Source organism: Taeniopygia guttata, chromosome Z, assembly GCF_048771995.1.
Source record: "Taeniopygia guttata chromosome Z, bTaeGut7.mat, whole genome shotgun sequence".
In the NCBI taxonomy this organism is placed as follows: domain Eukaryota; kingdom Metazoa; phylum Chordata; class Aves; order Passeriformes; family Estrildidae; genus Taeniopygia; species Taeniopygia guttata.
In genome coordinates, this window is record NC_133063.1 from 76,731,937 (window position 1) to 76,756,541 (window position 24,605).

At 43.8% G+C, this 24,605-nt stretch overlaps 1 protein-coding gene across 2 annotated transcripts; it reads left to right on the top strand.

Annotated features, from left to right (window-relative positions):
* The first annotated feature begins 1,808 nt into the window (after positions 1 to 1,808).
* Positions 1,809 to 22,626, top strand: LOC116807241 (serine/threonine-protein kinase PAK 3-like). 2 transcript variants are annotated; one of them, XM_072922606.1, is made up of 14 exons: positions 1,809 to 1,997; positions 2,914 to 2,951; positions 11,065 to 11,196; positions 11,521 to 11,649; positions 13,263 to 13,382; positions 13,957 to 14,266; positions 16,033 to 16,096; positions 16,825 to 16,873; positions 17,646 to 17,758; positions 18,426 to 18,543; positions 19,219 to 19,318; positions 19,743 to 19,939; positions 21,256 to 21,393; positions 22,302 to 22,626. In XM_072922606.1, exons 1-14 carry the CDS (start codon positions 1,919 to 1,921, stop codon positions 22,329 to 22,331), a joined length of 1,617 nt encoding a protein of 538 aa, XP_072778707.1. In that variant the 5' UTR covers positions 1,809 to 1,918; the 3' UTR covers positions 22,332 to 22,626. The 2 variants fall into 2 exon arrangements, with proteins under 2 accessions (XP_072778707.1, XP_072778705.1); XM_072922604.1 differs by having other exon boundaries at positions 22,402 to 22,626.
* Positions 22,627 to 24,605: the final 1,979 nt, after the last annotated feature.

Sequence of the window (24,605 nt, forward strand, 5' to 3'; positions counted from 1 at the left end):
TTTGATCCAGGGCATGTCCTGGAAGTGCACTGCCTACCTGCCCCTGTTGCCGAGCACCACACTCCATCTCCTTCTCTTGCTCAGCGGATTTTTGGGAATCCAGGGGTTGGTATTATTTGCTACTGCAACTAATGGAATACATTTGCTTGGCAAGCCCAGTTGTGTCTTAGATTCTTTTGTGCATGGGTCTCCTCCTGAACCTGTGGCAACGACCACCAGGGACCTACAGGATACTCCTACTCCTATTCTGATGTCAATAAATTCAGAGAAATTATTTAAATATGTCAAATAATTTGGAGTAATGTTTAGCCTGCGAGTTTCAGCAAAGTATTGAATATGTCTTAGTTCCATGGATACAAACTAATAAGTGAGATTGCTGGGTGTGCAGGTGTTAGGGGAGTGATTCCCTATGCACCGAGTACTGAAATAAATGAATGCCTCCTTTCCAATCCTGAGCTGGCAGCAGGGATCAGGCCCTGCTCTGTAACTTTCATTTTGGCAACTTCTGTGAACAGGTAAGAAAGGTCAAAATGAAACCTTTCCCAGCTATTTGCCTCTCCTTTATCTTTTTATGCGCCAGAAGTCTGTGTCACAGATGGCCTGGCTGTGTGCTGAGCAATGCAGCCCCCACAAAGCCTTTGGTTTCCCACAAGTTGCCATGCCTTGTTCCCAGGTGTGCCCAGCTCTGGCAGGAGAAAGAGCCTGCAGCGCCGTGCCCTGCCCAGCCGGGGCTCTCTGGCACAGAGCAGCAGCAGCGCCAGCACCTCTCAATCCGCTCTTTCCTTATCTTCTCCTGGGACACAGAAGCCTCTGGAAATCAGCACCACCAGTCGTGTTCCCAGCTCGGAGCAGCTCCTGCTGGTGGGCAGGTGCTGCCAGTTTGACTGCTTCCAAAGGGGAATAAAGGCAGAGATGTACATCCTCAGGAGCCCTGGGCGTATCCAATAAACATGCAAATATGTGGGAGATGTGCTAGGAATTGTTTCAGCTGTTATGCCAACAGTGCCTTCTCTCCTGGTTCTGTGTGCTATAGATGAGTAATGTAACAGTTGGCTCTCACTGTTAAGAGGTAGATATTATGTGGATATAAAAATGTATAGTGATGTTATTGTAATATAGGCTCCCATAGTCCTATTTCCCCTCCCCCTTGCAATAGCCTTGGTAGTCAGGGCTTTTGGGGAGGGCCGGCTTGTGACCAGGAGGTGTGGAGTAACAACACCTGACCTCCAGTCAAGAGGTAAGAAAGGAATCTCCACCAGTGGATGGCAAAACTTTGGCAAAACTTTGGCGGGATGAAGGGTATAAAAGGCAGAGCAACCATTTGATAGATGAGCTGCTCTATGTAATGTTCATAGAGACTCCCAGTGCTGCAAGTTTTCCTTATTCAGTCCTTTGTTAAGATTTAATAAACCTTTAAATTTATAAAAGTGAGGGTTGTGTCTCCGATGTGCAATGCTTTGGGCCATATTCTTGGTCTGGTTTCCTTAGCTTGGTTCCCATCTGAGTGCTCAGTTCGGGTACAGGCTGTAGGTGCTTGGTGCACTCCTGGAGTTACTCTTGGATCCCTTGAACAACAGGGTTTGTTTGGCCCATGAAAGGAATTTGTGCTGCTTTGTGACAGAGGAGAACTTCCCCAGCTATTTTGCGTTTGCTGTAGGGAAGGTTGGTTATTGCTCTGCCTAAATTCACAGGCCAATATAGAGTGCTTGCATTGTGATGTCAGGGCATGGTTGCCATGTGGTCATGGTGGCATCAGAAGGTTGTCTTGGTGCACGGAAGGCCTCAGTGTCAGAGCAGCTCAAGGGCTCGCTCAGGGCAGGAGCATCCTCCTGCTTGAGGCGTTTGTCAGTGGGAGCTGCCCACAGACAAGAGCCTTGATTTTTCTGATGGTGGAGCAAATCTGCACAGCAGTGCTACAATGATTGAGAAGGTTGTTGCTGTAGCTATTGGAGCTTACGGCGTTTGTTATTCCAGCTATTACCTCACTAACCTGACACGTAAGTTGAGGTTTTCCCGGGGTGTACCCGAACGTGGCTTTTGTATGTCTTCCTGCTCTTTCTTAGTGCCTGAGTTATTTTGAAACAGAAAGAGCACTAGCGTGCCACTGGTTTGGTAAAGCTCCTGTCAAGGAGTTCAGCTACAAGGGGATTTCTGTCGCCACAGGGCAGCATTTGCAAGGGAACCTGCAGGGGTTCTGTTCCCTCCCCGGGAGAGTCTGAGGCAGCAGAGTCTGTCATTTCCTCAGTTTGCTGGGACAAGCAAGACAGCTTTGAAAATTTAAACTGGAGACCTTCTTGGAAGGCCTTCTAATAACTCTGCAGTATTTCCCAGAATTCAGGGAAAGCTTCTTTCTTTCTACATTTTTTCATGAAAGGAGTTGACTGTCTAACTTGACCCTTGACTGAGTGTTAAATAGTGATTCCCTTTGCAAGGAAGTGCAAACTCCAAAGCAGTGAGTGTCTGCTCCTGGACCCTGGAGCTGCTGCTGTGCTGTGTCACAATAGAGCTGCCATATCATAGTGGAATTTTGGGGCAGCTTTTCTGGGCAACTGTCTCCAGCAAGTTAATGAGAAGTTGTGCATGCAACTGATTTAAAAAAAAAAAAGGTACCAAAAGGAGAGGATTTTAAAAAGATGTGCTATGCGTTTGGTAGAAGAGGAGCATTGAGCGTTAGCAAAGAATTTGCATTTTCTTGATCGTGTTTGTATCCATTTAATGGCTAAACAGGCCAAAGGGTAGGCACGCCCAAGAATACTATCTGGATCTCTTGCTAGTTGTGTGAACGAAATGTGTCTCCTGGAGGGATGTTGTGAAACGGAAAATACTCTTTGTTTGCGGTGATTGTTCTGTGGGATTCACCAGCCCAGGCAATTTTCTCACAGCATCTGGTTTGTTTTCCCTTGCCCACTACAGGTCACCTGATGCATGTAATCAGCGGTGCTGGTCCTAAGGTGAGTGAGAAAGGAACATTTCAGGTTTGTGCTGTTTAGCAATTGTAGAGTAAGCTGTGTGCTTAGCCAGAACCAGTAGGCTGTAGAGGGCCGGGCACGCAGGCTGGAAGAAAATCCATTTTCATGCCTTCAGCAACAAATACAAAGGCATAGCTGGATATTTCCTAATTTCCAACTCAGAGCCTTGAAGACCTACAAACTCAGTTTTGCAGAGAGAACATTGCTTGATGACACCAGACAGGGATGAATACTTAAGAGAGAGCAACTTCCTGCAGAGTTGAATAAACCCATTTTAATTGAAGTCACAGCAACTTAGATTTCTATCCCTATAAACCTTCATGATACTTCCTTAGAAGATGTGGTTGTAGAATTAGAAGGACAATTTAATGCTGTATTTGCAGTCAAATGGGCAGCTTTGTGGCTGGGCAGCTGCATGGGCCAAAAGGACGCAGGGGTGCCGGCCAAGAGCAGCTGAAGGTGGGCCAGCGCCTGGCCAGGTGGCCAAGAAGGCCAAGGGCATCCTGGCCCGTGTCAGCAGCAGTGGGGCAGCAGGAGCAGGGCAGTGACCGTCCCCCTGGGCTGGGCAGCGCTGCGGCCATAGCTGGGAGTGCTGTGTCCACTTTCTGCCCGATCGGTCTGCGTCTCACAGAACAGGATGGGACCCGGACTGGCTGCAGACTTAGGATTTATTATGTCTGTATCATACAAGCAAAAAGCAAGAGACACAGACAAACGAACATCCATGCACATCTAGATCAAAGACAAGATGGCAGTTTATGCAAAGCCTTTTTCTACATATTCTTTGAACCAGTAGCATAAAAGAAAAGGTGCAGAGTCATTATACTCTAACCAATAAGAAAAGGACCCATGTGGGTTTAACATTAACAGAAGGACTTCTATGAACCTCAAACAATATACAATAATTCATTATATAAGATTGAAACTTTTTCTATTTTTGCAAAGCATATATCTAGAACTTTTGACATCTCAAACTATCACTAAGTTCTTGTTCTTTCTTGTTCCTTATGATAAATATAAATGTATTCACTTGGTTCTTATTTTCCTAGCTTCCCAGGAGAAGGTTTTGAAATTTCCCAGCCTTTTTCAGCTTTATGTCTACTTTCTGGGGCCTTTTTGCACTTTCTAAAGTTTTTTACCTTTTATATATCCCTACAATTCCCCCTCTCTTTTTAAGTAAACTATTTTTGACTCGTCACTTATTTATTACTTTGTGTTATATAGCTTTACTACTGCCTATATTTATTCATTTAGGAAAAAAGTTATAAACTTTTTGTATGAAGGTACTTTTGGTTTTGTTTGTTTTAAGCTCTATAATTTTAAGTTAAAGCATTATTAATGTTGGGTAAAGTGAGGTATAGTATCTGTATTAGGTTCTGATAAATTTATAAATTTTGACTTTTTTAAGGTCTCAATGTAAAGGGTAAATTTTTGAGTGACTTTAATTAGTTTTGGTGAGGTTTTGTGCATTGTTTGTAACTTTTCTTTTGTATTTTTCTTTTGGACAATAAAAACTTTTTGATGAGTTTGTAATGTGTTGTGAATAATGAAGGGAATAAGGAATTAATATTAATATTATAATAACAAGATTTTACTTAACTTGTAAAGTTGTTTTGATTAAGGAGTTAAGCTCTACTTACTGAATCAATTGTTTAACTATGTTTCTTTATTTTTAATTGTAGATGTTAAGTTTTTAAGTGTTTGTATGTTTTTGTGAATGGATTTAGAATGATTAGACAAATTTATGTAACACATTCTTTTGAATTCTTTACAACTCTGTTTTTGTGTTAGAAAAGGAAATTAATGGTTGTTTGATTTTGGAGTTTGTTGGACACTGCTGATGTCAGCATGTTACTGAGTGCACTGGATGTGGTATTTGTTTGTTTGTTTAGTTAATATTTAATCTTACCTATTTGTCTTAATGTTGTTTCTGAAGCAATTGTAGGTAAAAAGAAGCTTGTTGAAATATTTTGTGTTTTTTTAACAGACTGAAATTACTATTGTAATCTTTTGGGTATAGGTATATATGAATAGATCTTTTTTCTTGTCTTTTTTGAAACTGTTTTAGTACTGGGTGTTATTACAGTGAGTGTGCTAATGTTACATGGTTTGTCTTTAGAGTATGATGGAATGTTTTGCTATCTTTTATTTCTACAAATGAACTAATAACATTTTGGTAATTTCTGTGGCTATTGGTTAACTTTAGATTTTTATCTACAGTGTATGAGTAATTGCACTGAAAACTTAAATTTTTATATTCGTAGTAAGAGTGAATAACATTGTATTTTGGAGAATTATTTTTTTTGGTAATTGTTTCTTGAAAATGTGACACAGAAATTTATTGTTCAGGAACTAAGGATCTTTAATTCTTGGGGTTCTGAACTTGTTTTGAGGAGTTGTTTGTTCTAGAGACTTTAATCCTATGTGGGATGGTTCCTATTAGCAATTTCACTTGGTTTGTTATTAAGTCACTTTTTTGTTAAAGGATCATGTTATATAGGTATTGGCTAATTTTTTAGTGGTACCCTAACTAAACAGGTTGAAAAAGGCTTTTTTGGATTTGAGTGAGACATACATATGGTATCTGATCTTGTAGCTTTGGTTAATGTGACTTAGACATTTGGTTTTGGTTGTTGTATAGGAAAATTTACATTATAAAAAGTAAGCAAAGTTAGAAAACATAAAGTGAACTGATTTTCTTTCATATCTTTTTTGTTGAGTTACTCTTTGTTAAAAGAATTTTCTATATATTTTAACTTTTAAACTGCATTTTTTGGAGAGTTTAGAATGTTAATTTTTTAGAATCTAATGATAATAATAAATCCTTCTTTTTTATGTTTTTGTTAAAAGAGCTCAACGGAACAAGCTCTTTACACATTTATCATTATCATTAAATTGAAGTTTGCAGATTCTGCAGGTGACATAGGAACACTCGGCGTGACTTGTAGTCTCTGTTTAGCTTACGTTTGTGTGTTTGCTTTTTGACTTTTGGGTTTGTTAGTGTGTTTTGGTGTGTTGTATGGTTTGGCATTCTTTATTGGAATTCACTTTGCTTTTCTAGTACTTGTAGAAATACAAGTATACTCTTTGCTTTAAGGTATTAATTGGAAAGGACTTTTAATTTGTCTTGTTTCAAGGCTTTTAATTAAAACAGGAGGATTTTCTTTTTAGTTTTGCTTGTGTGTTATTTTTAAAATGCTTAAAAATTGGTAGATCTAGTTCTGCAAAAGAACCGTTTAAAAATTTTTAACACATAAAGCTTTACTTAATTTTATCTGTGGTATTACTTCTGCTCCCCTCTTCTGTTGATCTAAATGTGTTTTAATGTGTGATGTGTCTTTTTAACAGTTGTTTGATTTGTGGGGGAGTGGGGAATACTAAAGGTGTGATGAACATTTTAATTTATTAGGAATGTTGCTACTTTTTGAGATAGATATGTGGGGCTATTGTTTTTTTTTGGGGTACACGTAATGAAGTAAATGTTTGTAAAAAATGTTGATAGGTACGATTACTTGTTCTCTTGTGTGGATAGAGGTAAAATCTGTACTTGATAGTGAATCTACTGAAACCTGAATATTTTTAAATCTCTCAAAAGAAGGGTGTTTAGTGATGTTTGTTATAATTGTAGATTTTTTAAACTTTGTGGATTAACAGTTGTTGTAGAAACAGGGGTTTGCACAAGCTGACAATCAGGGTAACTGTAATGATAGCTTTAGCTTGGGATTTAGAGATACGAAACAAGTGTACAAGTGCTTGTGCATTTTGATGAAAAAAGGTATGACTCAATTTTGTGTGCTCAAAAATGTTTGGTAATGTGTTTGAGATAACTATGGTCCGTTTATTTGTTCTTGTATTTCTTTTTGCTAAACATCTTGGTAAAGATGAATGAGCTTTAATATGAGAAATAAAATATAGGTTAGTTCTGTGTTGTAAAATTTTATGAAGACACGAAAGCTAGCAATATAAATTATTATTACTAATATTTTTTAAAACTATTTTTTTACTTACATTAGTAACATAGGTAGAATCTGTAATTAAATTGAAAGGCTTTGAAAATAGCTGAAAAGCTTTAACAACAGCAGCTAGTTGAACTACTTGAGGAGAACTTTCTACTATTGGAATATTCGATTTCTAATTTTTTGTTGTTTGATTTAACTATACAGTTACTGATTTATGTTTTTCTTGACTTATTAGTGAAGAGCGTTGTATTACTTCAAGGCACTTCACTTAGCAAGGGCTTTTTTTGAAACTCAATTTTGTTTGTAATAATTTGTGACTTGGATAATGAATGGAACAAACACCTGAAAAACTTAACAATGCATTTTCTAGATCATCTGAATTTTGTAATGTCTAATCTAAATAATCTGTATTTAAAGGTAAATATAGAACTGTAAAGTCTTTGCCTGTTAAGGTTAATAGTCTTGCTTTGACCTTAATTACAATTTGTGCTATTATTTATCTCTAGGGTTGTAGAAACTGTTTTTGGAGACTTGTAGGGAAGAAAAACTTATTCTGCTATTAATAATGGATCTTTCTCAGATGGATCTCATTGGAAAATGAGGCTATAAAGTTGTAGCTTCTGTCTCAAAGCAGTCAGGAAGAAAGGTTTCTTTGGAGCATAATGATGGGCTTGTCTTCTTTGGAAAGTTTTTGTGACTTGTTATGCTGAGTTGAGCTTCAGGTGTTAAAATCTTGGGAGATTTAATGTCAAAGTTTTCTCTCAGTAGATCAAAAAGCGGAGCAAGTTCATCGTTGGTAATTTTCAAAATAGGTTTCATCTTGTTAATTTCTGTTAAAAGTTGCTGTAAATCTTGCAAAGTGTTGATGTTGACTTGAAGTTGTATCTTTTGGGGTGAAATTGTTTGTTTTGTTATCTTCTATCTTAGATATTTTTAGGGTGGGATTTCTTGTATCTTAGATGTAGAAATTCTAGTTCAGTCTTTTGGATCTCAGTAACAGCGCTGTCACAAGTTTGTTTTATCTTTGTCTGTGTTGGTGCTGCAATGAGTAGATCATCTATGTAGTGTAGAATCGTGGATTGTGGATGCTTCTGTCAAGTTGTACACAGTACCTGTGTGACAAAATATTGTTAAATTGTTAGAGAATTCTTCATCCCTTGTGGTAAAGATTTCTAGTGATATCTTTGCATTGGCTTTCTTTGCTTGATGACTGGAACTGAGAAGGCAAATCTTGGGGCATCTTCAGGATGAAGTGGTATGTTGAAGAAGCAGTCTTTTATATCGATGATGACGAGAGGCCAGTTTCTAGGAATTATTGATAGAGAGGGACGTACAGCAGCTGTCTTCCTTTCAAGACTTGTAATAGTAATCATGGATTCGCTTTCTAAACAAACAGTAGTTCTTCTGATCCTTGTGAGTGTTCTCATAGGTGATATTAAGTGTTAGTTATGGGCTAAAACAGGAGAGAAATTACTGAGACATCTGCACCGTATCTGGTATGCCTGTAACATAAATTGTTCTACCACGATGAGTTAGGCCACAAGTCAGTTCTGGTTGGTTTAGAACATGCTTCTAAGTATGCTCTACTTAGAAGACATGTAGCATTGGAGTGGAAATCACATCTGGATCACCTTGGTACACCATTTGATTGGTTAACAAAGCATTTTGTTGAGATACATTTTGTTTGAATATGTCTATAGGTAAAGCAATGATTGTCGTTTACTGAAATGATAACTGGAAAAATTAATAGTCTAAGACTTGTATTGTTGTCTTTAGCTATAATAATTAAAAATTCTTGTCTTTGTTGTGATTTGTTAATCAGACCTGTAGGTATACATTCATAACAGAAATTTTTCAAAAACCATATTAATTTTGAGTTTGCTAACTCCAGTTTTGTCCTTGGAGGTAATAGGAAGGAACGTCTTGTGGTACTGGTGGTAAAGGTAGATATTGTGTTTGGCTTTGAGGTCTCCTAGTGAAGGCTAAGGGGGAAAATTCCCTGGATTCTGGGTTGCTATTACTTGTTTCACCGCACAGTGGGTCATGCTTTGCTTGGAGTTTAACGGTAGCGGATTACTATCTATATCAAATTTAGAATGACAATTTTTTGCATAATGTTTCCCTTTTTGATATTGAGGACAAACAGAAGGTACTTCAGATTTTATTATTGGATCAGGGTAATTCTTTATCACATGACTAGGCTTCTCACATCTGAAGCAGGACTTTTTATTAAAGGTTCATTGAACAGCAGCAAGAGTTTTTTCAAAAAGTTTTGTTTGTTCTTCAATTGGTTTTTAAAATTTGTTTCTTAGTGAATCATGAGATTTAGTAATTTGCTCTCTAGGGACATTAGCTTGTACTGTAGCAAGATACTGTGGAGTGCTAATTTTACTGTAAGCTGAAAGCATTTGAGTAACAGTTGGAGGCTGTTTGGGTAATGTAGAAATAATTTTTTTGCAATCATCATTCGCATTTACAAATGCTAGGTTTTGGAGAATATAAGAATGAGCTGCTTTATCAGGGCATTGTCTTTCAACAGCTTGTATTAACTTATCTAAAAATGTATGATTCATTTGTTCTTTGTGTCATGGTCAAATATGCTTTAAGAGGAGTACTTGTTGATTTGACCGAAATTAAAGTTTTTCTTGCAGCTTGTTTAATATCTCTCAACACTGACCTAGGAACAAAGTTTGTGTTTCTGGTTTATCATATGGCAGTTTGCTAGACAACTTAGCTTCTGAAAATTTTTCATATGTACTACTAACATATTTTTCCCATAAAACCTTAATAGGTATCTTCTGCTGGAGTTCTCATAACATAAATTGTGAATTAGTTAAAATCAGACTTGCCACAACGCGACAATCAGTTGGCATGAGTTCATAAGAGTAAAAAAACACATAATTAAAATAAAGAGAGTTAATTCTGCTTTCCTTCAACTTTGATTTCACTCTTCGATGTTATAATGTGAGAGTGATTAATACATAGGCCTACTATTATCCCTCCCATAAGAGACTGGCATGGCTAAAATTTCTTCCTTTAAAAACTTAAAATCTCTTTTTTTTCCAAAAGATATTCCCTTTCTTTTTCTAATCAGACGTTGCTACATCATGTTCTGAACTAGGCAGATTATTGTTGCAGCAACTGAGCACTGAGAGAAATCTATCTTGGTTTCTAGACACAGTTCTGGGCTTTCTGCTCAAAGAAGTCTCAGCTTGGTTCCTTAGTAGTTTATTACTATTGCAACTCTTGGTCTCAGCTTTATAAATTTTTAAATTTTCCTTAATGATTTAGATCCTGATTTTATGATCCTGATTTTGCTTATTATTTTAAAATTTCCCAACATTTCTCAAAAGTATGTCTACATTCTAAAGACTTCTTACACTTTAGAAAGTTTTTTACGCTTTTATATTCATAAACACTTGTGGGCCCCTCTGAAGCAGGAAGTCCTTGAGGGGCTGGAGCATGTGCAGAGAAGGACACGGGAGCTGGGGAAGGGTGTGGAGCGCAGAGCCAAGGAGGAGGTGCTCAGGGTGTTTCAGCCGGGACAATGGGAGGCTGTTGAGAGACCTTCAGGCACACTTCCATAGATCCATACATGACAGTGCTCACCACAAGTGCCATTTCCCTGCCAAACATACCCTCACTGCATCCCAGTGCTTTAGACGCTGGTGTCGGAGAGACTCCCTGCTTATTGTTTGTTGTGTTTTTCTTTTGCTGGTTTAGTAGAGGAAAAGCCCTGTTGATTTTCTCATTATCCAACAAGCACAGATGCTTCTTCACAACGTTTCCTGCTCTTTTCCAGCACTGGATGAGATTCTGATCCAGTTGTAGGCTTCCATGTCTGCAGCAGCAAAAGCAAAGGCATAGATGACTCTTTCTTACTTTTCCATTTCTAAGCTCTCAAAAGCTAAAAGCTCTGTCTTGCAGATACAACATTGCTTGCTGATGGCAACCAGGGAAGAATATCAGCTTCATATCCATATATAGTTCTGTTGAATTGGCCCGTTTTAATTTGATCTGTGTTGCTTAGAATCCTTTTACACTGAATTTTTATGCTTTCTCCTTGGATGATATGGTGGTAGATGTGAGAAGGAAGGAGGTAACGGCTTGTCCCTCATGTTTCTCTCTTGCCCCAGAGCACAAAACCAGCATCAGTGTCTGCCCCAGCCACCTCTGCTCCTAGAGAAGAATACAAAGAGGACCAAATTGAGCAGTATGACCGTGAGGCTCCATCAGGGGTCACAGCAGAGCCTGAATCTTCTGAGCCAGTAAGTGCCACTTGTGGGTGGTGCTGTCGTTAGTGTAAGGCAGAGCTGCAAGTTTCGCTTTTGCGTTTCAGAGCTTTCAAAACTTAAAAAGTCAGTTACAAAGAGATCATTGCTACCTGATAGAAGGGAGGCTGGAATATTTATTTCAGAGCAATTTGCAGTACAGGTGGATTAACAAATTTTAATACCATGAGAGCTCATTGGAATCCCATTGCAATTGGAGTTTCCCAATTTTCCTTGGAAGAAATGGTGGTAGATGTGAGAATATAGGAAGTTATAAATGATAGGCAACAGCCTGTCCCTCATGCTTCTCTCTTGCCACAGATGACAGAGGAAACAACAGTGTCTGCCCTGGCTCCCTCTCCTCCTGGTGAAGCCGAAGAGGAAAAAATTGAGGAGTATGACCGCGAGGCTCCATCACTGGTCACACCTGAGCCTGAATCTTCTGAGCCGGTAAGTGCCTGTTGTGGTTGGTGCTGTGTTTAGTGCAAGGCAGAGCTGAAGTTTCTGACCAGCCAGCTCTTGCTGTTGCTGGCCGAGGATGCTGAGTGCTGGAGTCCTGCCAGGACCCAGCGATTTCCTGCAGGCAGTGACCTCCAGCTAGAAATTTGCCTTGGACCTGTCATGTTTAGGCACCAAAGCCTGTTGCCTCAGGGTGAGGGTGTGGCTGCTCAACTCAGTGAAGCTCTGTCTCTTGGGCTTCTGCAGGCCCAGGCCAAGGGAGCACGAGGTAGTGCTGGAGGTCTCAGGGCTTGGTTTGTTTGCTTTCCCTTTGTGGAAACGTGTGTTTGGGTCGTAAAACGGGTCGGCAGATTTCTTGAGTAATTCTTCACTTGAGTAATTCTTCACAGTTTCTTTAGCTCAGCTTTCTTTTGGGTTTTCCATATGCTGCAAGGAAATGAGTGGGTTGTCCATGAATCTGTCGGGGCCGCTCTTGTCCCATCTGACCAAAGAAATAAAGTGCATAGTTGTGAAGCCCTCTTGTAACACGAAAAGCCGAAGGAGCAAGGTTCTGTGGATGCATTTTTTGGTGTAGACTGCAGCTTTGTAAAGTGCATTGGAACCTGGAGGCTCGCATGAAGCTGCAAGTCCTTGACTGCAGTCTTGTGTTGCTCAGAAGAGGAAGGACATCTTGAAGTGGTAGATGCTGTATTTTTAGTCCAATGGGCAACTCTGTGGCTGGGCAGTCAAGAGCCGCTGAACGTTGGCCAGCGCCTGGCCAGGTGGCCAAGAAGGCCAAGGGCATCCTGGCCCGTGTCAGCAGCAGTGGGGCAGCAGGAGCAGGGCAGTGACCGTCCCCCTGGGCTGGGCAGCGCTGTGGCCATAGCTGGGAGTGCTGTGTCCATGTGTGGGCCCCTCTGAAGCAGAAAGTCCTTGAGGGGCTGGAGCGTGTGCAGAGAAGGACATGGGAGCTATGGAAGGGTGTGGAGCACAAGGCCAAGGAGGAGGCACCGAGGGAGCCTTTTGAGGGACCTTCAGGCACACTTCCATAAATCCATACATGACAGTGCTCACTACAAGGGCTGTTTCCCTGCAAAACCTTCCCTCACTGCCTCCAAATGCTTTAGCCACCAGAGGAGGGGACACTTTTGATTTGTGGTTTGTTACTTTGCGGTTTGTTGCTTTGCTAGGAGGAGAAGCCCTGCCCATTTTCTTTCTTTCCAGCAAGCAAAGCTGCTTCTGCACAAACTTTCCTGCCCTTTTTGTCCCCCACAGGGTGGGATTCTGATCCAGTTTGACTTTTTCATATCTGCTGCAGCAAAGCAAATGCCTATCTGGCTATTTCCTACTTTTCCATTTCAGGTCTTTAAAGAGCTAAAAGCCCCGTTGTTGTGCAGAGGCACCATTGCTTGCTGATGGCAGCCAGGGAGGACTATCAAATTCATAGAGTACATCAAATAGGATTCTGCTATTTAGCCCATTTTAATCTGGTTGGAGTGATTTAGAATCCCATTGCCAACAAAGGCGATGATTTCTCCTTTGAAGAGGTGGTTGTGGATCTGAGGAGAAACGAGGTTATAAATGAGAGGTAACGGCCTGTCCATCATGCTTCTCTCTTGCCGCAGATGGCAGAAGGAACAGCGGTCTCTGCCCTGGCTCCCTCTGCTCCAGGAGAAGAAGGCAAAGAGCAGCAAAAGGAGCAAGATGACCACAAGCCTGCAGCTGTGCCAGATCGACCCAAGACAGTAAGTGCCAGTTGTGGGTGGTGCTGTCTTTAGTGCAAGGCAGAGATGCAAGTTTCTGACCAGCCAGCTCTTGCTGCTGCTGGCTGAAGATTCTGAGTGCTGGAGTCCTGCAGGATGTAGCCATTTCCTGCAGGCAGTGGACTCCAGCTAGAAATTGGCCTTTGACCTGTCACTTTGAGGCACTGCAGAGCTGGGGGTCTGGCTGAGCTTCTGGCTGCTCAGTTCCGTGAAGCTCGATCTCTGGGCTTCTGCAGTGCCCTGGCCAGGGGCACACGTGGCAGTGATGCAGGTGCCAGGGCTTTGTTTGTCTGTTTTCCCTTTGTGGAAAGCTGTGTTTGGGTTGTGGAAGTGTTCTGCATTTTTCTGGAGTAGTTCTTCACTTGTACAGTCTCTTTTGGCTTTTGCTAAGCTGCAAGGAGATGATTGTTCTGTCCAGGAATCTGTGGGATGCCAGTCTTTTCCAAGCTGTCTGTATTCCTTGTAAATCTGTTCTTTCCCTTTCCCCACAATCTGTGGCTCTTGGCTGAGAGGGATAAGCTGTAGTCTCTGACTGCTTTGTTCTGTTTGACTTGAGGTGCATGTGTTGACATCCCACCGGGCAGCCTCCAAAGACCTGCAGGAACCGACTGGCCGTGAAAATCCCCAAGTTTGTCCTGAGGCACAGGAACTTCTTCCTCCTCAAAAAGTGTGGCAGTTTCAGTATGTCTGCACAGGCTCTGGTCCCAATCCTCGTGCCGCAGGAGCATTACTTCAAGGAAGCTATGATGTGGAACCTGTGAACTCGATCTCGGCCATGGTTGATCTCCTTCTTCTCAGCTCCTTCATCTCCCTCCACATGGTTTTTGAGAACCAGGAGACTGAAGAGCAGTACCTGCGTATGCTGTGTACGTCTGGTGTATTTCTTGTCTGAGGGTCAGTGGATTGTGTGCAGGTGTCAGCAGAGCTGTACCAAATGTGCCTCCTGAGTTTGGTGTCACAGGGCCATTTAGGACTCCCCAGAGGAAGTGCTGTGCTCCGGGGCAGCGAGAGAGCGCTCTGGGTGTTCCTGCTGCCTCTGAAGGCAGCTTGAACTGGCTTGGGTTTGCCTGAGCTTCCCTCTCGGCTAATGGCTGAAGCAGGGATTTTTCTTGCATCAGCAGAAGGCTGTAACCCAGCAAGTGATCTAGGCAAGTCCTGCATGCTAGTGGCCAAACCAAAGAGAATTTTTAGCTTTCTAAATTCCCCTTAGACTCCTGACCTCCAACCAGTCATCAGATCAAAAAATCTTCACAGAAATTTACTGTTGGAGTTTTGTCTTTTTTGTTGGAAAATTTTTTTTAGGGGGGTGGGCTTGTTTATTTTTTCTGGTTTGGTTTTTTTTGTGTGGGTTTTTTTTTTTGGGGGGGGGGGTTTGGTTTTGTTTGTTTTGTTGTGGGGCTTTTTGGTGGAGTTGGTTTATCTCCATCCTGAAGGAGCCCTTCTGCCCCACATCTCTTATTGATGTCATTTTTATGACATTTTTATGTTACCACTACTACATCTACAGTTTCTTTTCATGAGAATGCTATATTTTTGTCAATAAGAACTACTGTGAAAGAACATTAGGTTACAGGATAAATAGAGAGCAGGAGGTGTTTTCCGTGTGCCCCCAAAGAAAAGAAACAGATACTTTTATAACAATCTGTATTTCATATCCTAGTTTTATGCTTCTAAAGATGTGTCCAAGAGACACATTGAAGTGGAGTGATCAGATAAAACTGTACTGCAGGCATTTCTCAGGAGACAGCCTCCAGCCCATCCATGGTATATTCCTCAGATCCATGGCACTTTTTCGTACCTTCCCCACTCTTTCCAATGACTGTTAGAATCCTAACCATTGGCCCGAGCCCTGCTCAGCTCCGTCTCTAGGAAAACACAAGTCCTCTGGGATTCTGCAGCACAGCCCAATGAATCTGCTTCTTGCCCATAACAGCTGCCAGTGCTGAGCTCTCAGATAAGACCTGGTGGGGCTGAGAGCAGAGCCCAGTGGATTGTGTGTCTACCATCACCTGTTGGGACAAAAAGGGCATTGATCTGCACCTCGGTGTGTCTGATCTCAAAGCCCATCCTGTTGTGTCCTGAATGGGGGCAACAGTTTGTACAGGCTCAGGCTGCCTGTGGCTTCTTCCCATTGCTTGTCAGTGCTCATGCTTGGCCTTTGCCAGCCTTCTTGTGGTAGCTACCCTGTCCCTGAGGGCTGGTGGGACTGCAGAGGCTGGAGCCTTCCTTAGCCCCGAGAGGGGTGTCTGTGAGCTCAGCCTGCTCATAAAGGGTGAGGGTCCCGATGCTGAAAGCCCCATCGGGGTTGGTTATAGCATGAGCTGCTCTGGTTTACAATTGGAAAGGCATTGTTTTGGCAATCTTTTGGCTGAAAGCTGGAGAAGTTGTGCTCCACTCCTGGGAATGCATCTCCCTGTGCTTTGTTTCCTGTCAAGAGAACTCTTCCATGGACTCTACAAAATCAGTCTCTGTGCCAGCCATCTGCACTGCAGGGCTGCCTGTCTTGTTGCTGTTGCTGTTGCTGTTGTTGCTAACCAGCTGACCGTCCCCAGACACTGGGGCTGCCTTTTGTATCTCCTGGAAGCTGGGATCTCTGCTTTGAAGTGAGCATCTTGCATTTTGTTTCCCTCAGGGAAAATGGTGAACACGGAAGATCCCAAGATGAAATACACTGAAATGGAATATATTGGCAAGGGGTGAGTCCAGCCACACATGCATCTACACAACCACAGGCCAGGTGTTTTTCTGGTATATCACTGGTATATCACGTGTTCCACTGGAATATCTATCCAATGTGAAGTCAGGTCAGCTGCAAACATGTTCAGACACTGGAGATCGATTGTCCCATCTCTTCAGTGCTGCTCAGAACTTGTGAGTGTGCTCAGAAGGCATTGTCAGAGACATCTCCATGCTGCTGAGGTCTTGCCTACATCAAGGAACAGGACCTGGAAGATTTCCTTGTCTCTCAAGTGTGGGAAAGCTCTGTGTTAATTTCTTCAGTATTTTTGTATGTCTCAAAATCACACTGACACACCAATGAACAAAGAAGAATCTTGCTTGCCTGAAAGGACAACCTAGCCCCTATCAAAGCTATGAGATAACAGTTCCCAGGAACATTTCTTTCCCATGATTAGTGGAAGGAAATACTCCATGGTCAGGATAGGAACCACAGAGTTTAGAAACTGAAACCCAAGATGAAAGAATCAATTCCTTTAGGAGCTGAGGCAGTAAATCCCAACGCTTCTGCAACCGGCCCAGGCACTGCCCATGCACTTGAGAGGAAAATACATCATCTGCCTTCTGGCAGAGTCCCCCTGCATCCTGCAGGTTTTAGTCATTTACAGCAGAGATCTCCTGTGTTGGGCAGCTTTCACTCTTAAGAAATAAACAGCTTCTCCCTTCTCTGCTTCTGTTTTGTTTCTAGGCATTTTGGATCTGTGGTTAGAGCACTCAACAAAGCCACGGGAGGAGAGGTAAATGCCAACATCCCCTGCAGACTTTGCTGCACTCAAAGGCTTTCCCATCTGGTGTGAGCAGCTGTGGCCAGAGCTTTGGGGAGAGCTGTGCTGAAGAGGCAAAAGAAACACAGACTGGTACCAGCCTGCAAAATACATTGGGGACAGTCTTTGTCCTTCTCAGCTGCCAGAAGGAAGGCACGCAGGGCAGCAGTTCATTTCAGAGAAGGATGTGCTCACTCGCTCTCAATTGCTAAAGCAAAGGTGGTGCCTTAGAGCATCTCACTGCTCTTTGGGGCGACAGCTTCAGAGTCCTGAATTCTCACTTCTGGTTGCCAGCAAATGCATCTGAGAGTTACCGGTAGCTCCTCAGACACCTGCAGTGCTGCACTTGGGAACTGCACATAGGGAGAGATCTGCAAGGCGTCCCTAGAAGCCCTAAGCCCTGCCCATAGCCCTGGATTAGCCACAGAGTATTAAGGCATGGATTACTTCTTCTGAATCCCATACAAAGCAGCAGGGAGTGGGCTCAGAGGTTTGTGGGTGATAGCTGAGATACCACTGTTACCAAGTGGACACGGCAAAACCTCAGTGGCCACGTGTCCTGTAACTGGCCCCCAAGGGAGCAGAGAAATGGGCTGTTGCAATGTCAGTTCCTAATTACTGCAATGCCTAATCACAAGGTAGTTTGGCACAGCTTGGCTGTGTCATTGCAAAATCACTCGCTCCATGTGCCTTGTGATCTCGTGCCACCAACTTCTCAAGTTACTGATTTTCAGTGTCATTTTAGGTGGCCATAAAGAAAATAAGACTTAACGGATGGCAGAGAAAGCAACTAGCTGTTAATGAAATCGAAATCATGAAGAAGCATAGGAGTCCCAGTGTTGTGAATTACTTAGATAGGTGAGTGGCCATGGTCTTATCCCGTGAATATGCACGTACATACCACACACATGAGAGGTTAAAAATCCACTTTGGTCACTTCTAGAAAGTAGAGCTGTTAATTATTATGTATTAATATTTCTCTGCTCATCTCCAATGGATGAGAAGAGAGTGCATCTTGCCTGCATGAGTATTCCCTGGAACATGTAGTTTGAAAATTATTCCAAAATTATTCAAAACCTGGATCAGCTGTATCTTACAAAGTTAATACCTTCTAAATTCACTGCCTCCACATTCATTGGGATTGATTTTTTAAAGTTTCTTCAATGCTGAATGATGAACCATCCTAAAGTGGATTTCCCTTGGATTGTTGCCCCTCTTTTCCATTGTTATGCATGCCAGGAAGACTAGGTGCTTATTTCCAGAAACAGCATTTGTGACAGGATTTTATCTGGGCTCTTACTAAACTTCACTTTTCACTTGCTGGCCATCTAAGACATCTCCTTTTTCACAGCTGTGCCTTTCTCCCTGAGGCTGCACAGATTGCAAACAAAGCACAGCCGAGAGGGAATGTCTATTCCTTTTATTCTGTCCTTGTCACAAAGGGCCTTGGAAACAAGAGGCCCGGAAGCAAAAAATCAACCTTACCATACATGTTTATCTTCACGTCCTTGTTTCTTTCCTTCAGCTACCTTCTGGGTGAGGAACTCTGGCTGGTCATGGAGTACATGGACGGAGGCACTCTGTGGGATGTCATCAGCAAGATCTTCCTGACTGAAACCGAGATAGCAGCCATCAGTCGGGAGGTCAGCAAGCCCACCTGTGCTTCCGAGGGTTTGGGCAGGATTGTCTGGGAAACAGGGGCTCAGAACAGGAGAGGTTTCATGTGCCAGGCTTTGCTTCTGTGTTGCTGGTACGCTATGGGCAGGTAAAAGCATCTCCAGTGAAATGCCTGGAGTGCCCTGCACTCACTGTACTCAGTTCTTGTACTCTTATCTCCTGCTGCTCTATTCTCACTCTGCCTCTTGTGTCTGCTGTTCTCCATGTTTCCTCCCTAAACTTTTGCCTGTCTTCACTGCATTCATTGCTTGTAGAAGCAAGGTGCTGGTAGCAGGATTTGAAATGCACAGCTAAGAAAAAAAGAGACTCCTTTCTCTCAGTCCTCAGCTAAAAACCATAGTAGTGCAGCCAAAATGCTCTTTGCTTCTGAGCACACCACTGCAGCAGCAGTCATCCTGGCTGGTTTGCAGGGGACAGTCTACAAGAGCAGGTGCTCTTGCACTTTCAAAAGGTGACATGCCTTTCCTTAGAAAGGTCCTGCTCTGCAAGTGTTGGAGCAGCAACTCTTCCTCTCAATGGCACTGTGTTGTGCCATTACTCCCCAGTCCCCTGGGGAATGGGAATCTTTTAGAGTCTCTGTTTCCTGTCTGGTGTGATGAAATCACTAGTTTTTGCCCTCCTGTTTCTGTTTTCTCTCTCAGTGCCTGCAAGGATTGGATTTTCTTCACTCAAACCATGTGATCCACCGAGATGTGAAGAGCGACAACATCCTTCTCAGAACCGACGGCTCTGTCAAGCTGGGTCAGTATATTCCTGGTCAGGTGCAGCATTCAGGGATGTGGGGTGAGGGGCTGCTTTGAGTGGCTGCCAGCTCCTCAGAAATGGTGCTGGTGGCAGTGCAGGGACCCCCCGCTCTGAGCTGATGACACGGTTGCACGGTGCACAGAGGTATGAGAAGGAACAAGCAGTCAAGAGTGGTGTTGCTCTGTGTGTGTCCCTTCCAGAGGGAGGGAGCTACAAGTCTAAAGCTTCCAAAGAACAAAAGCCACTGCTGAAGGCAGTATAAAAAATGAGGGGATTTGGCTAACATCCTGAGGAAACAGAGCAGGAACAGCTGTCCAGGAGATTCAACATCACATTCTCAAACTTCTACTGGGGAATTCTTTTGCTTGGTTTCCTAATTGCACAGAATTCAAATAAAACCAGTATTTTGCTTTCCCCTCAGCTGATTTTGACATCTCTGTTGAGCTCAGCCCCAAGAAGAAGAGACCGTCCTCTGTAGCCGGGACTCCTTGGTGGATGGCGCCTGAAGTGGTGACGCGTCAACCATATGGCCCCAAAGTGGACATATGGTCTTTTGGAATTGTTGGAATTGAAATGGTAGAACGGGAAGTTCCTTACAGGAGTCGAAGTCCTGCCACGGTAAAGAACAAATACACACTGATCCTGCTTGTCTTTCTCACCTGCCCCGTGTTCAGCGTGCCATTGGACAAGATCCCATTGCCATCTGCTGGAACTACTTCCACCAAGGTCCCCTGCTTAAAATGTCCCTGCAACACATCAGCATCTGCTGTAGTTTTGGTTGCATCAGTGTGGAACTCAAGCCTTTCCACATACAAACAAACCCCATGCTCAGGCAATACTTTCCTTTAGGTTATAACGTCTGTGTAGATGGCCACAATAACAGGAAACAAGCATCTTAGAATTGGTGCTGTCCTTCCAGAAATGAAGGAAAGAAAGCCAAACCTAACAAAGTTTCTAAAACAGTGGTTTTAGTGAGGAACTGCATCCCCTGTGCAGTTTCTGCTCCCTGAGAACCATGCCTGAAACCTGGGCATGTGGCTGCAAAGGCCACAGAGTCTCTTCTGCTTCTTGTGCAGTGTTGCTGAAACACTTAGTGACCGTGTTTCTCTCATAGCCCAAGCCACCTTCTCCACATCACCAAGCCAAAGCCTGGTGAGAGGGAGAGCCTCCCAAAACCTCCTGTTTGTTTCCTGGCATTTTCTGGGATGGGCCTACCATTCATGCATTGACTTGTGTAGCTAAATGAGCAGAGGGTGTCCACAGGGATGGCACATCTTCATCTTCGGCGCAGGAGAAGTTTTTCTTTTGCTGCCTAAGGGAAGCTGAAATTTTCAGACTGCTGAGAGAGAGAGTTGCAGGTGGCTCCTGTGTGCCCAAGCAGGCATTTTCATCCCCATACATTTGTGCAGGGACCTTAATGTGTCTGTGTTGAATATGAGATTGTAAATGATTTTTTCCTTACCTGGGGATAAACTGATGGATTTCCTTTCTTTTCTTCCAATTACCATTGTTTTCAAGAACAGGACAAAAAACTTGATGAGTCTTGTTCTATGGCAACTGAAGGGACCAACAAGCACTGCAGAGATGCCTTTCATGTCCTAAACCTTGGAATTAGTTTACATAGCAAAGTCCCCCTCCCAAAAAGGCTGCCAAGCTAGTGTGAATCCTCAGAGGAGCAGATGTGCTTTTGCTGATGTAGTTCCCAACTAACTAGGTCATTCAGTGAAACTGGCTGCCAAGACAAGATGAGCAAGACGTTGTTAAAGCTGTGGCTGCACCAGAGTTTGGTTTTTTGTTGGTAAAGGAAAGTCATCCCTGGGTCTGTGCCAGGGCAGAAACTGCCACTGAAGAACAGAGATTAAACTATGGGTTCTGGGAGAGCAGTTACAGATGGGAAAGAAGCAGGTGGAGCCTTGTGTTTCCTTTTTCTCCAGACTAAATTCCTGAGAGCCACAGCAGGGACACCACAGCTGCGGCAGCCCGAGCTCCACTCGGCTTGGCTGCGTGACTTCCTGAGCTGCTGCCTGCAGAGAGACGAGGAGCGGCGCTGGTCTGCCAACGAGCTCCTGCAGGTAAAATGCCAAGGGGCTGAGGTGAAACAGTGTGCGAGGCCCGTGGCAGCAGATGAGCCCCCTTCCTCCTCAGCTCCACACTTGGTGCTCTTCAAATGAAAATGCTGAGGAGTGCTAGACTGGGCTGGGCTGGCAGGGCTCTGTGAAGTCCTCTGGTCCAAGTGTCCTGCAATGAGCAGGGACATCTTTAAAGAGATCAGGTTGCTCAGAGCCCTGTCCCACCTGTTGCCCTGTTTGGTAATTTGGTGGTGTGTTCTGTTTTACCTAACAGCAAAAGAATGGAAGTAGCGCATTGTAGAGAGACATGAAATGGTGGTGGAGGAACCCAAGGCTGCCAGTCCTGGCACAGCACTCTGGAGAGATTTGGCTGTGGGCAGGAGGGGCTGTGAGGGACTCACTGTGAGCCTCTGAGGGGCCCTGGTTTGTGCCCCCCACCCCACCCTTAGAGGTTTCTGGCACACAAACAGGGACAGCTGAGAGGGACTTGTCCCAGCCCCATCTGCTGCCTGGCACGCTCAGGCAGAGGGGAACTGGCCCAGGCTGACTGCCAGGTTGTGTGGCAGAGAGGGAACTGCAGGACCCAGCGCCACTCGGCTGGCCCTGCTGGGAAGGAAGGTGCCATCCCACACAGGAGGGGCAGGGCATGGAAAGGCAGACACTGCTCTGTGTGCCTGTGGAAATTAGCACGGTGCTTGTCTTTCCAAGACAGGGACCTATGGGAGTCATTGGAGCTTCTTGAAAGGAAGAAACCCCAGGGACAGAAAGCACCATTTCTAGAGCACTAGCAGGGCAAAAATCCCGGCAAGATGGAGAAACCAGAATAAATGGAAGAGTGGGATTCTGGGCCAGGTCTTGCACATGACACTTGAGCAGATGGTCCTCTCATTCCTCTTTCTGGGTTCTTCTAGGACCCGGAGAAATCCCGATTGAGCCTGTGAAGCACTGAGCATGGAAGTCATGGATCACTGTTCTTTGGATTTTGGTTGGTTGGTTTTTTCCTGTGGACAGCATCCATTTGTAACATCAGCTGAGCCTGTGTCCACCCTGGCAGCACTCATCAACTCAGTGAAGAAGAAGAAGGAGAAGACAAGAATGTAACAATCAAGATGTTATCTCCATAACCAAGTTAGAGTAGGATTGTGGACTAGGACTCTAGAGTAGGATTGTTGAGTAGTTTTCTAGTATAGGTTTATAGAGTAGGATTTTAATTCAATAAAGTTTCTCAAACATCAACTCATTTGGAAGATTCCCCTCCCTCGTATCCCTTCAGAAAACTCAACATTTCCTTCTGAATTACCAGTTGGTTTTTATGGGTGTTAAGTCACACTTACGGCTTCTTTTGTATGGTTTTTATGTGGGAGAAGGCTCTTCTTCATTCATCCTCTCCAGACCACACTGTCTTTGGAATATGGCCCACTAGGCAGCTTTTGGCCAGCTGTAGTATTTCTAGTTGAGGCAGAAAGGGCAATGGCATTTGCAGGAAAAACCAAAGGGAAATGGGGCAGCCAAAACATCCTGTGCAGATGCAGGCCTTCAGCTGTGACTCGAGAGCATTTGGGTGCCTGCCACTTGGATTTGTATCGCGAAGGGCAATGTCTTTGGCTGGAGGAGAGCCTTGCTCAGCGGAGAAAGCGGAAAGATCAGAGAGGTGCTCTGAAAGGTCTCCTGCGGTGCAGAGCTGTCAGCGAGTGTGAGGTGAGAGCGGGCCCGGCCTTGCCCGGCGTGGAGCCGCAGCAGAGCCCTGGCAGAGCCCGGAGCAGCCTGAGCCTGGGCAGGGGCAGGCTGCAAGGAGGCCCTTGTAGCTGCAGGAGGCACAGCCCGGCCCCGCGTGCCTCTTGCTGCTGTCATGAATGAGGTGCCATATGCCATATGCCTGTCATTGGTTTCTAATTAAAACCCCAAAGTAAGACTGCTAAGAGTTAGCATTGCTGGCAGCAGCTCCAGGATCTCACCTCCTGAAGGATCTTTGCAAGGGATTCCTTGTCTTTTTCCACAACTCCCTCTCTCTCTAAGCAGGCAAGTAGCTCTGACTTCTTGTAATTCTTCAGAGCCAGTAAATGAATCACCCTGTCTCTGATGGGTCACTGAGAAACAGTACTGAAAAGTCTCTGGAAGAATTTTGCAGGATTCATGGGCATTCATTCTCTTCCTCTCAGGCACAAGATCTGGGGAGCTGTGTGGTGGTCTCCTCAGCTCTGGTATTTTCACTTCAGTAAAGAAAAAACAGAAAACGAATTGTCAAATGGGGAGCGGGAGGAAGCAAGGTAGTTGATGCAAAAGGATGTACCGAGACTGTTGAAACTCTATTTGTTATGAATTTATAGATCATTATGAATCAAGATAGTAAAGCATTGGGAAGAAACAGTCATTAAAAAGACCATGTAAAGGAGTCATATTAGAGAGGAGGTATTTATGAAAAACTCTTTATATGCATAGTGGTTTTCATATGATTTCTCCAGTTTGTAAGCTCAAGCACTGAGCTATGTCAAGAATTATATGGACAGTGGGATTAAATGCACCTTTGGTAAGTTTGACAACACCAGAGGCCTGGGGTGCCATCCAGAGGGCCATGGAGAGCCTTGGCAAGTAGGGCCCTGGGAACTTCATCAGATTCAACAAGGCCAAGTGCAAAGTTCTGCATCTTTGGGGTTGGGACATGCCCTATCCCTGGTGGGCATGGGTGCTGGGATGGGATGGGGAGCCTCTTCCTTTCTCAGCAGCAGCTCTGCAGGCGGACGCCAAGAAGGGCAAGAGAGGGACGGGCGGTCAATTTGTGTGACAATTTACCAACACTTGTAAACGAGAGCTGAGACTGTCAGTAACATCTCTGCAGAGGCAAGTCCTTGCTGAGGATGAAGAGCTGTGTCACTTGTGTTTAGTTTGCATCGAGTTAACGGCACGATGGGTTTTCATCCTGCAGATGTGGCCCCGGTGACAGCAGTCTGTCCATCCTTCAGGAGGGTTTGTACCCACAGGGACAATGCTGCTCTTGTCAGCAGACCACAGCTTGCCTTATATCAAATAGTCCAGGCAGAAATTACTTCTTAAAGTAACATTTTCCCTTTTCTCTCAAGCCCAAGGTTTCGATGTAATGATATCATAGAAACAAATATTTTTCCCTGTTGTCTATCAAGACAGGAGTAAAATGCTACCACATCCAGATAGCGAGGCACTGATTTCACTACCACTGTTGAAATGACTTGCAGGAGCAA

Excerpts from the sequence above, each read along its gene's own strand:
- LOC116807241 (XM_072922604.1), top strand. The coding sequence starts at position 1,919 with ATGATTGAGAAGGTTGTTGCTGTAGCTATTGGAGCTTACGGCGTTTGT. Across the intron at positions 16,097-16,824 it reads ATGGAATATATTGGCAAGGG|GCATTTTGGATCTGTGGTTA; the intron begins GTGAGTCCAGCC and ends TTTTGTTTCTAG. Across the intron at positions 17,759-18,425 it reads GTTGTGAATTACTTAGATAG|CTACCTTCTGGGTGAGGAAC; the intron begins GTGAGTGGCCAT and ends TCTTTCCTTCAG.